This window comes from Spinacia oleracea, chromosome 4 (assembly GCF_020520425.1).
Source record: "Spinacia oleracea cultivar Varoflay chromosome 4, BTI_SOV_V1, whole genome shotgun sequence".
Taxonomy (NCBI): Eukaryota; Viridiplantae; Streptophyta; class Magnoliopsida; order Caryophyllales; family Amaranthaceae; genus Spinacia; species Spinacia oleracea.
Window position 1 is genome coordinate 185,085,452 of NC_079490.1, and position 18,081 is coordinate 185,103,532.

An 18,081-nucleotide genomic window follows, 5' to 3' on the forward strand; every position below is an offset into this window, starting at 1 on the left:
GAAGGTGCACCCGGTTGTATGTAGACATGTAGTTTTACGTGCAACCGAGTTAAAAGCACATTTTTTACCGCTTAAAAGCACAACTTATTTGTTTAAAAGCACATTTTAACAATTTAAAAGCACATTATGGATTTAAAAGCACGTCTTTAAAAAGCACATACTTACATATCTTGCACTTGCACTTGCTTTTCATCGGTAAAAATGTGATTTAAAACTGAAAAATGTGCTTATAATTTGTAAATATGTGCTTTTAAACTGTAAAATGTGTTTTTCGAGAGTTAAAAGTACAAAACGAACCGAATGTACTTTCTACCAGTTATTGTATGAGTATTTCAAAGTTCCTTAGTAATTTCTCGTAAAATAACATAAAATTAAAAGTTCCTTAAAGTTATACACTTAATTAGCTCAATTCACAATCGGACGTAATCCAATAGACTAATTAATAGAGTAGAGTAACCAAGTGTGTCTTGGCCTAGTGAAAAGCCCCTTATCACTCCCCCCATTCTCAAAGTGTCTAGCCTGCTAACCCGAGCGGGTTAACCCATACGGAGTTCCGACCCGATAGGGCTATTCATCTTACCTTGCAAATAAAAATAAATTAATAGAGTAGAGTGGACATATGTGTTACTCGAACTCATAAGTCCATAACCCGACCATTATCCTTTAGCTTGAAACTTGAAAGACATACGGGCCTACGGATAGCGAAGAAGAAGAAGAAACAGAGGAATGATGCAGTTGCAGAATACGAAACTACTGTACCCACCTCGTTTCTTCTCCTTCTTCAACCGTCAATGGATAAAACCCGCCATTTTTACACTCCGAGCTTTCTCCGTTGCTTCCGACCACTCCAACCAGTCTCGCGGCGGTCTCCCTCGCTTCTTCTCCGAAACCCTTCCTTCTTCCAAGGCATTTTCTCTCTCTCCAAATTCTTTGGTTGCAATTATATACTTCCTATCATTCAATTGCGTTTAAGTTTCTACATATTATACTGTATCATGTATAGTTGAGCTGATTTAAATTCCTGAAATTTTGAATTTTTCTTTGCATTTTCTATGTCAAATTTAGGGATTTTTCCTCTATATGATTCAATAGCTGGTACCACATTGTTCAATGAAATTGATCAATTCTGAATAGAAATTTGCTATCTTAGTATGGTGTGTTTGAATTAGTACTGTTTCCAGCATTGTAGAATGTTCTTTGTCAAAATCCATTTTGTAAATGTCAGTGCAATTTTTGCCATTCTTATTGCTAAATTGTTCCAAATGTTGGTCATTGTAATGCATGATTGAGCGAAGGATAGTATGAGAGCTTTGACTGACAGGGGAATTGTTGCCATCCTTAATAGTTTTTTTTTTTTGATAAGCAAGAGTAATGATTAATGATATACGAAGTATATCAGAAACAAAACAACACTGTTACATCTCAAAAGTAGACTGATGCTAGAAATCTTCTAGGAAGAAAACTCTGAGCAAGAAACAATCAACTTTGGAAAACAAAACTACCTAGGTAGCACCTACCCAGAAACATGCTAATTACAGTTTAGACGCTCAAACCATTCTCTGTCAGCAGTACTAATTCCTTTAGGATATACAACCTGAATCCTATTTTCTTACAGTATAAAGTATCATCTTTACAGTATTGTGTATGCTAGTAACCTTCTTCTGCCATAAATAATCGTTCCTGACTCGCCAAATTTGGTAGATCAGTGCCAGGGTACATACTATGTAAGTTCTTCTTTTGGAACTTAGGAAACTTTCAATCTCCTGCTATCTTTAATAGTTGCATTGATGTTGTACGAGCTTGGGTTGAAACCAAGCCAATGCCTTAGGCTCCGTTTGGTAGGGTGTAAAACGTTTTCATGGAAAACGACCATTTTCAATCATTTTACGTTGTTTGGTTGGGTAAGGGATGGAAAACAATTTTCCATGACTCCCTCAAAGGTGGAAAATCCTTTTCCATTTGAAAGAGAGGGAAACAACTTTCCCCCTTTTCCTCCTTACCTTCCTTTCCTTTCTTCCCCTCAATCTTCACCATCTTCTCCCATTTTCCTTTAAGGTACCAAACAAAGGAAAACTAGTTTGGAATTGTATTTTCCCTTGAAAAATGTTATCCATGGACAATCGTTTTACAATGAAAACTTTTACGCCTTACCAAACGGAGCCTTGAACTATCACTGCATTTTCATTTTCTACTGTAAACGCAGTCAAAGTATAAGTGCTCATGGGTTTCAGCAGCTGTCCCACACAAAAGGCAGAGGTTATCAACTGCCATGCCATGGAGGGCCAACCTATCTTTAGTCTGCAACCTTTGTTTGACAGCCAACCATGCCATGAAACTGTGCTTAGGAACTGCTAATCTTTCCCACACAAACGTATCCCAATGGCATCTCTCATCAGTTACTCTTAGTTGATCATAAACCTTTTTAATCACATATTTACTACCGTGCCCCAATTGAGCAGGGCTTAGTACACTTCTTATCTTCTCCTTTACTGTACATTTCTTCTTCCAGTACCAACTACTGTTGCTACTAGGCACATAAGACCACCAATCTTGATTTTTTATGTATTAGTATACCTCATTGACCCACCTTACCCATATATTTCTTGCTTAGAAGAGAGGCCCAAACGTGTTTTCCCAGAGCATTCTGTATCTCTAATGCCTAAACCCCCTCCCCTTTTCTTCTTACAAACTGCATCCCAAGCCAAATAACCCGGAGCAGTGCTATCAACTTTCCCGTGCCATAAGAAAGCTCTGCAAATTGCATTAATATTCTTCAGAACAGCTTTAGGCAGGACAAGAAGTTGAGCCCAGTATACTTGAATGCTAAGCAACACTGAATTAACTTTATTAGGCCTCAATGCATGTTGGGTTGAGTGACTAGTATTGAAAAGCCCTTGCTAAGAATGAGTTTGATCATTATTAGGCCTCCATTCGTTTGTTATTTCTCATGTTAAGAACGTAGGGAATGTGGTATAACATATCTCTTGGCAAGATGAGATACTCGGGATTTGTTTTTATAAACTTTTATCCCCAAAGTATCACTGCGCGCTTTAACGGAACTTGAAATTGAAATTAAATAGGATGTAACTGCCTAACTGGTACCACATTGTTCAATGAAATTGATCAATTCTGAATTGAAATTTGCTCTTTTAGTATGGTGTATGAATTACTACTGTTTCCAGCATTGCTATGGTAGCATTGTAGAAAGTTCTTTGTCAAAATCTTGTAAGTGCAATTTTTGCCATTCTTATTGCTAGATTGTTCCAAATGTTGGTCACTGTAATGTAATCTAACTGTGATGAACATAGGTGCATGAGTGAGCGAACAATAGTGTGAGCTTTGATTGAGAGGGGAATGGTTTCCATCCTTAATAATTTGATTGATCATATATTTCATCTATGTGATGCATGTTACTCCCTTCGAGTTTGGCGGTACATCTTTTATTTGCCAAAATTCCTGCGGTCATGAAGCTCTTTTGCTCCATAATCCAATGTTATAGTATCTAGATTTTCTAGAATGAGAATTAAGGCTTATCAAAGACGTGAATTGTTTGCTTTTTGATGTGGTGCCATTGCTCTTTGGCACTTCTTGAAGGTCACAAATAATGTCTAAGATTTTGTTAGTCGAGCAGCACTTTGACAATGTACTTGATCTTACTTCTGATGAATGGTTGTGACTTGAAAGCAATGTGATTATTTCTGACATTTGTCCTTAATCAAAGACCGTGCTTACTTTCTGTTCTATGTTTCAGGGTGGTGTTGTACGTGTTCAAGGAGATGAAGTTTGGCATATGACTAAAGTTCTCAGATTGAACGTAAAAGATAGGTAAATACGAAGTATACTAAACATTCCGTATTCATATGGTATAATCATGCTGCAATGTGTTGTGAAGATTGGATCTTTTCTACTGGAGTAGGGTAGCAACTTGTATCTATAGCTGAACTTAATAATTTATTTATCTACTCGTGTGTTTTTTTCCCTATAACAACCGACTCTTGGCTTCTTTTGGTACTAAAATAAATAGAATAATGTCTTAGTTAACTATGTGTTTGCTTTCTCTAAAGTAAAGGAATTGTGAGCTTGATATCCTTCTAAGTTACCTATGACTTATTTTGGTGGGGGGCTGGTTGGAATATATAACTTTCCTCCTTGCGGTGAGTCGGTGACTAACTGCTCAGGAACAAAAGAGAAGGTAATAAATAAGTTGCTTCTCGTCTTGGCTCTGGTGTATCTCATTCTCCGCATGTCATAATTGATTTTTTGGGGGCTAGGAGTTTGCATTTCATGGTCTATTTTTTAGTACACAAATCCCTACACTCCAGATTCTAGGTGTATCACTCTATTGATTATGCTTCTTGCGGAATCTTGCCATCTCTTGTCTATGCCTAAACTTGCCAGTTTGGTGTTTTGAGGTTGGAAGTTTGGAACACTACAAATCGAATTAGATGGATAGGCCAGAGTAAACCTGTCCATTTAAAAAATAAACTTGTCCATAACTTCATCAATGTCTTTATCAGTTTATTCTTTCATGTGACACTTGTAGATACTCCTATAGCGTGACTTTTTTTTTTTTTAGAAAGCAAGCAAAGAAATTGTATTACTCTATCAAAATTGTATTACAATCTAGCTATCACCTTAGGGACGACAAACCTTCTAGGAAGGACCCCCTCCCCTAAGGGAAAGCAAAAACAAACAAAGGTACACAACCTCAAAAATAGCCCTAACTATACTAACAGGACACTAAGCATAGTTACAAAGATCTAACCAAGCTAAATCAGCCTGCTTTACATTCACATTCTTCCCTATAAGCTGTACAACTCTATTTTTGCTGGTCCGGTACACCTTAAGGTTCCAGAGGGCATCGTTTCTTGTTTTCCATATGATATAAACGGTAGCAGCATAAAAAACCTTCCTCCTGAAACTGCTACCCTTGTAGTTTCTGTGGATCCAACCCATCAATTGTACAATGTCATTAGAACTCCTTGAGATGCCAAGCTAACTCTTAATTTGTTGGATGCAATCCCGACTGAACCTGCAACTGAAAAAAAGATGCTGATGACTCTCTTGATGGGAGCCACAAATGCAACACATATTGTTGTCTACAATTCCCATGTTTAGTAATCTATCACTTGTTTGCAGCCTATTCTTCATGGCAAGCCATAGGCAAAATCTATGCTTTGGAATTGAGTATCTGTTCCAAACACCTTTGCTCCACCGCATTTTTTGTTCTTGGCCACATAAGTCGCTATACATGGTCTTAATGCTATATTTCAAGCCGATTAATCTGTTGCTCACTCTCGCAAACAAGCTGTCATACCATTTTTAATATAAACGGTATGCACCCATTTTACCCCCAAATTGTCAGCCTTTTGCTCAATATCCCAAACATGCTTTCCCACAGCAGCTTCATACCAAAGTAGGAGGTTTCTCACACCAAGGCCGCCACCTGCCTTCGACATACACACCTCGTCCCAAGCTACCAAACCAGGCTTTTTACTCTCATGAGTACCGTGCCATAAAAATTGTTTGCAGATGGAATTGATCTTCTGAATTATGCACTTAGGAAGGATACAAATCTAATGCTCATCAAAACAGAGTTAACTAATTGGAGTCTGCCTGCATAAGATAGATGTCGGCTGCACCACACTCTGATTCTTGAACACATTTTATCAATTAAAGCATCACAATCTGCAGCTTTCAGCTTCTTTGAACTCATTGGGACCCCCAAGTACCTGAAGGGGAGACTACTAATTCTGAAACCCGACATTTCTGTTATCCTTGCTGTCTCCTGACTACTCATACCAGCACAATATACTTCAGATTTATTGAAGTTGATATGGAGACCTGTAGTATCAGAAAATACCTTGAAACCCCCTAGCATCATGCTAACAGAATTGACTTCCTTTATAGCGTGACTTTAGTCTCTACTTTTTGTGCAATTTACCTATGCCTATTGAAAGAGCATAAAATGAGCTGATTTTTGTCTTCTTGTTTTAATAATCACATGCAAGGATAGAACTCTTCAATGGTAAAGGCGGTTTGGTAGAGGGTTCTATAGAGAGAGTTGATCGCACGGGAATTGATTTTGTTGCCACTAAGGATCGAATAGTAGTACATCCTCATGAACCACAATGGGATGTATATGCAGCGTTTGGTAAGTTTTCAAGCTCTTCTCCGGTGATCTACATGACTACATGCATATTCTGGTCATGACATTCTTTACTTCTTTTTGGTGTGTTTTTTCAGGTACATTGAAGGGTGGCAGGGCTGACTGGCTTGTAGAGAAGTGCACAGTATGTCATTGACTTTTACTTTTTCATGTTTGTATTTGAGTTCGGAGGTTCTTAGCTCTTGCACCCTTTTCTAGCTCTTGGTTTGTTTTGCTTCGTAAGCAAAATGGCTCTACTTATTGAATTTATATAGTTAAGTTGTTAGATAATCCAGCCTGTAATTCATATTATATCTACTTCAGATTTTTGTTCCATCCAAAGTTGTCTATTTCTGATCTTCACCTTGTTTGTTTTAATGAAAATTATCACCCCCCGCCTCCTCCAATGAAAAATCTAGGGCAATACTTAGTATGCTTGTCGATGTATGATTGTCAAATGCTGATATTTTCTTTTTTTGAGTAGTTCTTTTTCGTGGGTTTCTTAGAATTCATTTTGTAATATGATTTCCAACTGTAGGAGCTGGGAGCCAGTAGTGTAACCCCACTTTTGACAGGACGTTCTCCTTCAATATCAGAAAATCGGGTTGACAGGTTGCAGAGAGTTATTGTAGCTGCAACCAAACAATGTAAGCTGCCTGTTATCCTGAAACCCTTGGCTGAACTTGTTTCTGGGGTATTAAAGAATTGAAGCTGTAAAATTCATGGTTCTTTGATTTTGATGACAACATTTTAGTATTTTTATTACGATGCTTCCTTCGTCACATCATTTTCAGTCCGTTGGAGTCATAGATTAGTATCTGTTATTAAGTTTATATTGACACTTCTGACTTAATAATCAGTTTGAGGCACACAACATGCAGGTCAAAGATTGCATGAAATGGTCCTTAATCCCCCAATGGATGTTGGCAGCATTTTACCTATTGTGAGTTGCTACTTGCTATAATTTTATTGTGACAACAGAATCTTGGTTTGTTGAAACATGCACTGTAACACCAGTAATATGTGTCCATTTCGATGTTATTTATCTTCTTAAAAACAAAGTAATTACAATTTTTTTTTTCTTGACATACAATTTACAATGGATCATTGTCCGATCCTTCGATTCCGTGCAAAGTTAATTGGCCTGCACATTGTAGCTATATAAATTCGTTCTGCTGGGTTGTAGCTATTTACATTTACACTTCTATAATGTGTCTATCAGAGTGTGTTGAGCGGATCTGTGTTCAATGTTGGACAATGTTGATAAATTCAGTGCATTAAGTTCTCCAACTGAGTGACAGGCCTTCATGTGGATAATAATGTTGTGAATTAAAAGCATTCAAACTAATTGTGATAACAACCGTTAACAATATTGAAGAACTAAGCATGTAACCTAGCATAAACAATTACAAGAAAATTTACCGTGGGAAACCCGAGCGCTGGGAGAAAAACCCACCAATCCACTAGAAATTATAACATGCTTAGAGCATCTCCAATGGTTGTAGCTAGGGACTAGCTTGAAATTTATAAAAGTTTCAAGCTAGTAGCTACACCATTGGAGTGAAAATAATAAATTAGCTTGGTCAAGCAAATTAGCTTAAACAAGCTAATTTGCTTGACAATTAGCTTCAAAAGTTGCCAAATAATTAATTGACAAGTGGGATATGTGAGACAAATTTAAATAATAAGTTAGTAGCTAGCCATTGGAGAACAAATTAGCTAAACAATGAAATAGCTTTAAATCTCATGTGGCATAACAAGTTAATTGTCAAATTAGCTTACCATTAGAGATGCTCTTACCCCATCATGACCAAGAACCTTTTTGACAGCCTCTAGACTCTAAGGAAATGATATGTTTTTGTTAGTTCTCGATACAGTGCTTCTCTTCAGACGTGCTTTTCTAATGCTAATTTCTCTGCATTGTTGTTTATTATGAGATCACAAGTGGTAAATTAGCAACAGTGACTTACATATAATTTGTTTTCCCTTAGGTTGCACAGTCAAAATTATGTTTTGTTGCTGCAGCAGAAGCTACTCCTATCATCAGTACATTGACATCATCAACAAAAGAATCCAGGGGTTCGCTTATAATTGGACCAGAAGGGGGTTAGTTCAAGTCTCATCTTAACCAACTTTTTATGGCATATTAATCTATAGCTGACATATGTTGGAATACAATTATATTAAGTGGCTCCTGATCTACTGCAAGAAAGAATGCTAATTTGCTGCAATAATTTTTTTTTTTTGATAAGTAAGCCAAATAGCCAAGTAGTACAGACTGCCAAAAACAGAAAGAAACAACTTCTAAGAGTGATCAAACCTACCAGGTAGGCTCCCTCAAACAGTAGCCCTTAGCAAAACAGACAAAAAACTAAAAAACATTACATCACTTCTCTAAGCCTGTTAAACCAATTACAATCTTCACAACCCCATTTATCAGAAACTAGATAAGAAATCCTATTGCAAATCTCACTTTTAATCACCTTGATGAGTCTGTCAGGAACCGGAAGCATAAGAGTCCAGAGAGCTTGATTTCTTGCATCCCACATATGGTACACCAGACAAGTAAGGGCAGCATAAAAGATTTTTCTCCTTATCTTTTCTCTGTATTTCCTTCCCCATTTCTTCCAACAGGTGAGATGCAATCAGAACAAGAACAGTGAACATTTAGCCAACCACCAACAGCAGCGTAGCATTTATATCTATAAGGACACCTAAAAAAGATGTGTTGAGTTGATTCAGGCTCCTGACCACATAGTAGGCAGACTGTATCAGGACAAATCCCAGCTAGATGTAATTTATCTCTTGTTCTAAGCTTTCCATGAGCAGTGATCCAAGCAATAAAACTGCGTTGTTTAGGTATGTTAAACCTGTTCCAAACCCACTGATCCCATGGAACATTAATCTGCTCCCCTTGCAACCATGTGTACCCTTCAGCTATAGAGTATTTTCCCCCTATAGCTCCCCACCTTCGCTGCATAAATCCGTCTTTCATCATATCTTTTACAGAACATATGCATTTCCAGCACCAACTACCATCTACTGGTGGAGAATAGTCACACCAGCTTTTATCTTTGATATAAACACAATGGACCCATTTTACCCAGAGCATATCAGCTTTTAATGAAACTTGCCACACATACTTTCCAATTGCAGCCATGTTCCCTTTCATACAAGCCTGAACTGCCAACCCTCCATATTTGTTAGGCATATAAACTTTATCCCATGCGATAGGAGAAGCTTTAGACAATACACTCCTTCCATCCCAGAGAAATGCTTTACAAACTTGAATTATTTTCTTCATCACACCTTTAGGAATGAGGAAAACTTGCGCCCAACAAGAATGCAAACTCAACAGCACTGAATTGATTAAGATAGCTCTGGCAGCATAAGAGAGATGTCTACTACTCCAACAGGTGATTCTTCCAATAACCTTGTCCACCAACACATCACATTCAGCAGAACTAAGTCTTTTAGTACTTAGAGGGATCCCCAAGTATCAAAAAAGGGAAAGACCCTTTCACAAATCCCGAAAAATTCAATATATCATCCCAGCTTATAGAGTCATAAGCTTTCCTAAGATCAACCTTAATAGTGCATTTTGGAGGCTTTTTCTTTCTGTTGTAATGCCTCAAAATATCCCGACATACTAAAATGTAATGCAAAATAACTCGCCCCGACACAAAAACACCTTGTGCAGTATCAATTCAATTATACCAGGCAGTATCTCCTTCAATCTAGTGCAAAGCATTTTAGAAATAATCTTATACAACACATTACAACAAGCTATGGGTCTAAATTGAGGTACCTTAGCTGGCTGCTCACACTTAGGAATTAGTGTGATTGTTGTTGCATTCACTTGCTTTAATAACTTCCCAGATCAGAAAAAATCCAGAACAGCACAAGTGATATCTTCTCCCACTATGCCCCAAGTAGCATTGAAAAACTTGCTAGAGTACCCATCAGGACCCGGAGCCTTCTGATCATCGATGTCAAAAAATGCTTTCTTGACCTCTGCCGCACAAAACGGTCTAACAAGGGAAGCTTGCTGTTCAACATTAACCACAGGCCCCAGTTCAACGATCTTTTTTATCAACTTTAACTCTCTCCATTTCACCCGTTCCTAATTGTTGCTTATAATACTCCATAAAAGCATTGACAACCTCATCAGGCTTCTCAATCCAATGATTTTCATTGTTTTGAATCTGCATGATTCTATTCAATAATCATGCATAAGCTAGAATATCCTTCTGTGCTTTTGATCTATCAGATTTCACAGGCTTACCAATAAGGCCAGCAATTTTTGTCAATGCATACTGACCCAGTATTTCAAATCTTACCCAGGCATCTTAATCCAGATCGGCACTCAGATCTCAAATCTAAATTAGGAGCCCAATTCTTAACAATAACTGGTTTATTGTCAAAAATAAATGGTCCAGCAGCAATAGCCTTATTTCTTCCCTCAATTGATTGAAATCTCACCAGAAAAACTCCATTAGGCATCAATGATACCTTATCAATTCCCATCTTCCCCCAAATTTTACGAGCAAACCCCATTAATGATTCTGAATGGCAATTTCAATTCCAAAACAGACCCAACAATTGCATTTTCCCAGTATTTGCTGCAATTTTCTCTAATGAAAATTTATATATTCCAGAGTGGATGAGGAAAATGATGTATTGCAAGTTTGCAATCCACCTAGAAATGTCCATGACTTAGATTGGTATGGCTTTGATGAGCAATGCGAGTACTGTCCAGCATGCATGAATCTGAAGTTTTAATGCTTGAACTATGTCCCCGTGTGTGATCACCCTTTCAATGCCTATTTTGAAATGTTTAATTCCAAATGTCTCCTCTGCTGTAAGGTTACTTGGCCTATTTTGTGTTTCTTGAATGAGTTATTTTTCTTTCTTAATATACCAGTTACACTTTCATGTGCTTTTAGTAGAATTAATATGATGCCCATGTTTTATTTATTTGGCAAATGAACTTTGTATTACTTACCAAGTATAAAAATACAATGAGCAACATTACAACCAGACCCCTAGGCTAAAAGTGGTAAAAACCCTCTCTTCTAGGAAGGGTTGAGAGAGCCCCACAAGCCCAACTAAACTAAGTACATCCACATCTCATCATTACATCTAATTGCCACATTAAACATAATTTTACTCAAAACTGAGCTACAATTATCAAGCTTGTTGCTAAAAATCTTTTGAGTTTCTCTGCAACCAAATATTGTAAATTGTCTATGTGAAGGCAATAGCAATTTGTCTACCTGCTTAGTACTTCTGCACTTCATAGCAGCCCAACAAATTTCTGCATCAACGTCAGAAATGGTCCTACTACACCCAACTCTTGCAAAAGAACCGTTCTCCATATTTCCTCAGAATACACACATTTAAAGAACAGATGCTGAATGTCTTCAGAATGTTGCTGGCATAAACTGCATGTTGCATCAGTAGTGATATTCCATTTAAACAACCTGGTTTTAGTGGCTAACCTATCCTGGACAGCAAGCCATAAAATGAATGTGCTTTTGGGCCTAGATTTGCTATTACAAACAAGTCTTTTCCAAGCTACTAGACTGCTAGCTGGCCTCAAGTGAGTGTAGATTGTAGAGTTTCTGCATTTTAAACTTACCATAATGAAGAAACTGGCCAGCTCCTCCTGCATCCAACAACACATCTCTGCAATGCCAAATTTTCCTCATAGACCAAGTAAGGCCATTAGGAATAGGCATTACCCTAAGGATTGAGCCATGTAGAGTTAAATTTCTCGAGCCTAAGGGGGCTGTAAAGTCGAGTTTGCTATACAAATGAGCTGTATTTCCTCTTTTTTTCTTTTTCCTTTTCTTTTGCAGAGAAGGGGGTTTCCTCAACCTATCCTTGGCTGAAACGATCAGTTTTTGTCTTCCTGAATGTTTTGATAATCATGGCATAAAATGACGGTCTCATTTTTCATGTTTGAATGTCTCAGACTTCACTGAAGAAGAAATAAAACGAATCACGGAAGCCGGTGCCACTGCAGTAGGGCTTGGGCCACATCGCTTGCGGGTTGAAACTGCTACAATAGCACTCCTGTCTACACTGATGATGTGGTCTGATTCTTAAGGATGAAATAATTTGAGAAATTAAAGATTTTCATAAAATTGCATGAGAAGCAGGGGGGAAATGGTTAACCACTACTCCTGTTTTGTTTTTGTTTATATTTAGCAAACTAATTACATTATTATGCATTGATATTTGAGGTCATGTTCCGTCGCTAACATGTGATATGAAGGTGGTCATACTCGGTAACTAAGAAGAAAAAAGAGGTAAAAGTTTATCAATATACCAAGTTGTAATATATAAGCCTTGATAAAAGTCTCTCTGTTATGGTTGTGTAACCAATTAAGTACACCAGAAATAGAAATTGCTGAATTTTGCAAATTTTACAGAATAAAAATGGAAGGAGAAATACAACTGGGAACTACTTGTTCTTGTCTAGCCACTCAAGAATACCTCTTTCTGAATCGGAAAGTTGATCTTTATCCTTTGATCTCAACGGACCCTCTACGAATCCAAAGTAGTCTTTGTAATTGCGCTTATAGTAATCATCCATTCTCTGAGTTGATAAAAATTAACAAATCAAATACAATACAAAGTAAAACATCATTAATCTCGATCATATTGTAACTTAATTAGGAGCTTATAATGTTGATGTGTATCCTTATGCTAGTACTTTAGTGCATGATCAATCTTAATTAGACCTGATAAAAAGGCGGGACGGGTTGGGTTCGGCCGGGCTGAGACATAAAAAGGCAGCCTGTATATCGGGCTGGGCTGGGCAAGATTTGGGCTGGTTTATTTGTGCCCAACTTGTTATTTCGGGCCGAGCCAAATTTATATAAAAGTATAGTTTTACGTTGCTCAAAACCCACTAAATATTTTTAATTTCGGGCCATGCCGGTCCCGAAAATTGGGCCTAAAAATTCCGCCCAAACCCACCTAATCTAATCTTAATTGAAGCGAATTAAGCACCAATCATGACATAACCCAAATAAAGCGAAAATCGGGCTCATGTTGATCAAGTCTAATATTCTTAATTGAAGCGAATTAAGCACCAAATCAGCCTTACCGCTTTGTCATTCTTCTCTTTGTTCTCCTCTGACTTCTTCAGATACTCTGATTATACATTAATTATACCATTATTAGAGATTTAGAGCTTCAAGATTAATGACAGTGATGAAATGAAAGTGAGTAAAACAATGTGGACTACTCATTTACTTTGAAGAAGGGCAGTTTGGCTGTCATTGGCTTCAGTGGTTGCAACAGCTAACAAACTAGCAGCAGTAGAAGATATGAGAAGTCTTCTTCTTCCTGAAATATCGGAGGTTACATTTCTGGTTACAGTTTTCCCTTTGTTGTTGAGCAGTTCTTGCACATTATCTGGTACAAATCTGCAACAATAACTAGCTAAAGCCATGATTTGGAGTTTCAACCTGTTTTTTTTTTTTTTTTTTTTTTTTTTGTGTGTGTGGCTTTAAAGTTTAAACACCTGTGGATGGAGTTGTGAATTCTGTGGACTTTATATCTTGCCACCCAAATATCTACTCTTCTTGCTAGTTGAGCAGGAACACTATAATATTGGTACACATGACAAAGAAACTAAAAACTTAGGGACTTGAATATCCATTTATTGTTTAGATAATCAAAGGTCAAATCGGTGCGAGTATTAAGGGACGGAGGGAGTATTACAATATAGAAGGAAAATTAATTTAAAAGATATTTACTAATATCACCAAATATTATATTCCGTTACTAAGAAAAAAATATCAATAAAAGGGGAGAAAAAGTAATCAGCTAAATAAGCATTTCCTCCATATTAAAGATGATGGAAAAATATTTTAATCAAAATAAAGAGAGAGTTTATCCTAGAGGAAATTGCATATACGTAGTATTAAATAATTATAAGGTGAGGTAGAAAAAGTTACAAAAAATACAAGTTTAACTCATAATAAAATTCAACCAAAAATGATAAGTGTGACTCCTAAAAAACACGGAGGGAGTATTATTGTGGAATTGCCGGATTTTAAGCGGCTCATAAACTGGTGTCAAGTAAACAAAATTTGTTTTAAAATCTCTTTAGGAATTAAATTTGAGTGAAAGAATTTGAATTTGTCAGTTATTGCTATGACAAAGTCTAAAAGTTTATATCAAATTATACGAATGATTATCTTCAAGAAAATGATTTATCTAAAAGTCAAAAGTCTTGTTATTCTAAAAAGTATTTGATTATAGAGGGAAACATGAAATTTGTATTCCTATGTTTTTTTTTTTTTTTTTTTTTTGACATAGGCTTAAATTTGCATAATTGAAAAGGTTTTACAAACTACATACTACAACTACTAAACCACTAAGGTCTTTATAGACCATTACACAAACTTCATAGGTAACAAATTACATAGGCCACAACACCAAGAGGGAGGTATGCTCTTCTTGTGTCATCCCGTGCTTGTCGAACCTGCCTTGATTTTTGCCAAGGCCTTTTTGTATTCCTATGTTACTAATGAACTAGTGATACCATTTTTATTTGTTAAATGGATTTTTACCTTGATTAATTATATCAAGTGAGTTAGTCTAAATTATATTTAAATGTTCAAATTTTAATAAAATTAGTGGTCAACGCCAGAAAATCCAAAAATTTTTACCTTGATTAATATATATCAAGTGAGTTAGTCTAAATTATATTTAAATGTTCAAATTTTAATAAAATTAGTGGTCAACGCCAGAAAATCCAAAATGGTTGTCTCTCGCAAGTTTTTTTTTAGTTTAAGGTCTTTTTCGCAACAAAAAAAAAAGTTGTTTCTCGCAAAAAAAAGGTTGTAAACGGTTGTTTTTGGCAAATTTGTCTTTTGATTTTAAGGGGAAAATGGTGAGGTTAGCAAAACCGGCGAAGTCAATGCCGGAAATGAGTAGTCAACGCCGGAAAAGACAAAAAGGTTGTCTCTCGCAAGTTTTTTTTTAGTTTAAGGTCCTTTTCGCAATTTTTTTAAAAGGTTGTCTCTCGCAAAAATGGGTTATAAAATGTTGTTTTTGGCAAATTTGCCTTAACAAAAAACTTACGAAAATGGAGAAAAAAAATATTTGTCGTATCTATCAATCCTTATTGTAGAAAGTTAATTGTAGCCCATATCTTTCATATGCATTATATAAATTATTATCTGGAAAAAAGTACTATGTATTGATTAATTTAAATAAGAAATAATTTTCAAAACATTTTAACAACATTTTAAACTTCTTTGTATTATATAAATTTAATAATGACTTAATCCTTTTGTCTTAAGAAAAATGAATGTGTCGTACCTTCAAAAAATTTGCGTAATGAAATTAATAATTTAAGAAGTAATAAGTTGGAATAAGTTAGGGTGAAAAGGGAAAATAAAAAGTTGTGAAAATAGTAAATATGAGAAACTTTTTATAAAGAACTGAAAGAAAAAAAAAATAGCAAATTGTTACCTTATATTGAAATTAAATATGAGTACACTTATTTCAAAAAATATAAATTCAAATAAATTTAGTTAACTTAAAGCTATGTTCTATTCGACTTATTTTGTCTGAACTTATTTTATTTGAAAAAAAAATTATTTTTACTGAAATAAACTTATTTGTATGTTAAAAGGTCTGTGAAAAAATTATTTTTATGGAATTATATTATCTGAACTTAACTGATATCTGAAATTAATTGAATTCAACTCAACTTATCTGAACTTATTTTCTCTAAACTAAATCAAAATAAGTCGAAAAGAACAAAGCCTAAGATATTTTTTTTTAAGTAGTTATCAAAGTAACTTTTATTTTAAAAAGAAGTTTTATTATATTCAATAATAATTTTAGATAAGTTAAGCTAATAAAATAAGTGCAAATCAGGGGAATAACAAACACCATAAATTAATTTAAAACTGATTGCAAAATCAATTTCTTTGATTTTGCGAACAATATGATTTTTGATTCAAAATTATTCAGGTGATTAATTTTGTAACGAAAACATTTGGCCAAAATAAATGAAAAAATTTTAAGAAATTAAAAGAAATTTAACATAAAATATTGAGTTCTTTTTGTGGAAAATAGTCAAATACTACCTAGATATAGTTACCAAAATTAAAATTTTAATGAAATATTTCATTTAACAAGGGGCATTTTTTACTTTTGATTTATCATTCCAAATTATTTAGGTGATCGATTTTGTAAGGAGAACGATAATTTCGCCAACATAAATGGGGAAAGTTTATGTAATAAGGAAAAGAGAGACTTAACATAATATTGTTGATTTATTATTATAGAAAATACTACATTTACCAAAAATAATTTTTCATGAAATATTTCATTTAACAAAGTGAATTTTTACTTTTAATAGATGATTTGTAAAATATTTTAAATATTTACCTAAAAATATATATATATTTATGATTACTTATTTTTATCAAAATAATAATTAAATTATATGAAAAAAAATAAAAATAAAATTATATAACCATAAATGACATACTAATGTTTACCAAAAGAATTAATAAAATAGAATTTATTGCAGAGTATTAAAATATGTCGTTATTTACACATTATAAAACCTAGCTACAAGGCGTAAGAATAAAACTTAACTTTTATGAATTTTAAAAGTAATTTTCATTAATGACTTAAATAATAGCAAAGAAAATTTGAATATACGTGATACTTTATGTTATGGATCGTTATGGATCAATAAACATTGCCCATTTATAGGTTTGAAAATGATGCATCATTGGGTTCGAGACTAGAGAGCTTGTATTTAGTCTTGATTTGCGAAGTTGACTTTGGTTTGTTTAATTGGACTTTAAACTTGTTGAACTAGCTACATTGACTTTATTTTCGTTGATTGGTGTTGGAGTTAACTCTTTCCGCTGCAAAATTCTGAATAAGCCGTTACGTTTTCACACGGGCGATAATGCCTTGATAATTCTCTATAGTTATATCTATTAAAAAGTTATTTTAGAAAAGAGGGAATTGTCGGGGTGTTACGTGCTGAGAGCTTAGACTTAGCCTATATTTCGTATTATTATATTTTCTTTGTGAGAACTTTATCTTAACTTTGGGATTATTTTCTTTGAGGTTGTTCTGCCCCTTTGAAGATTATTTATTTTGGGATTTATTAGTTAGGGTTTGTTTATCAATTTATCACTCTTATCTATGATAAATAATAAGTAACCTTTGAGTAATATCTACCGTCTCAACGTTAATTCCGCTAACCTCTTAGCTACTTTGGACGGAGTGTTACAATAAACAAATCAATTAGGCCTAACAGAATAAAGTAAAGAAGCTGGCAAAGACAATTCTGTTATAAATAACAGAATCTGAATTGTGTAACTAACTTCTAACTTAGGCGCCAAAACTGAAAGTAAACAGAATTATAAATTCCGACTTTATTAATGTCTACCCTTTACATTCCTTCCTCGAAGAACTTGACCCCATGTTTAGTGTAGCAACAAACTTAGGGAATCTTTTCTCAAACCCAGTAGCAACCTCCATGAAGATTCATGATCAGGAAGGTTTTCCCATTGAATCAAGCATCAAACGACGAACTTTGGCCTTATTCTGAAATTTGACTACCCTTTTATCCAATACCACAGTTGGACCTTGAATCTTGTCCTTGAAACCAAATAGGAATGTGAGTTGCTAAAGGAAGAGAACCATGAAAAGCTTTGAGCTGTGAAACATGGAACACATCATGTATTTGGATGTAGAAGGCAGTTTAAGTTTTTAAGTCACACTACCAATCTGAAAAGGATCGTAAATTAACCTGAAAAGGACCAATCTCTGCTATGAACAACCAATACAGGAGCAGAAATTAAAGCCTGCTTAAAGAGTTTCAAATGACTTATGTGCTTTATCTGACCACTCAAATGCTCCTTTTTTCAGCA

General features: G+C 35.1%; 2 protein-coding genes across 3 annotated transcripts; one reads left to right on the forward strand and one right to left on the reverse strand.

The window, feature by feature from the left end:
* The first annotated feature begins 637 nt into the window (after positions 1-637).
* Positions 638-12,412, forward strand: LOC110804771 (uncharacterized). Of its 2 annotated transcripts, XM_056843252.1 has the most exons (9): positions 638-906; positions 3,752-3,825; positions 6,012-6,154; positions 6,247-6,293; positions 6,687-6,795; positions 7,030-7,091; positions 8,140-8,254; positions 8,649-8,713; positions 12,126-12,249. In XM_056843252.1, exons 1-8 carry the CDS (start codon positions 727-729, stop codon positions 8,678-8,680), a joined length of 762 nt encoding a protein of 253 aa, XP_056699230.1. In that variant the 5' UTR covers positions 638-726; the 3' UTR covers positions 8,681-8,713; positions 12,126-12,249. The 2 variants fall into 2 exon arrangements, with proteins under 2 accessions (XP_056699230.1, XP_056699229.1); XM_056843251.1 differs by lacking the exon at positions 8,649-8,713 and having other exon boundaries at positions 639-906; positions 12,126-12,412.
* Positions 12,413-12,459: 47 nt separating this feature from the next.
* On the reverse strand, positions 12,460-13,724 carry LOC110804786 (uncharacterized). The gene is made up of 3 exons (XM_022010398.2): positions 13,415-13,724; positions 13,266-13,312; positions 12,460-12,752 (listed from the first exon to the last, which is right to left on the reverse strand). The coding sequence occupies exons 1-3, from the start codon at positions 13,611-13,613 to the stop codon at positions 12,618-12,620; spliced, it is 381 nt and encodes a 126-aa protein (XP_021866090.1). The 5' UTR covers positions 13,614-13,724; the 3' UTR covers positions 12,460-12,617.
* Positions 13,725-18,081: the final 4,357 nt, after the last annotated feature.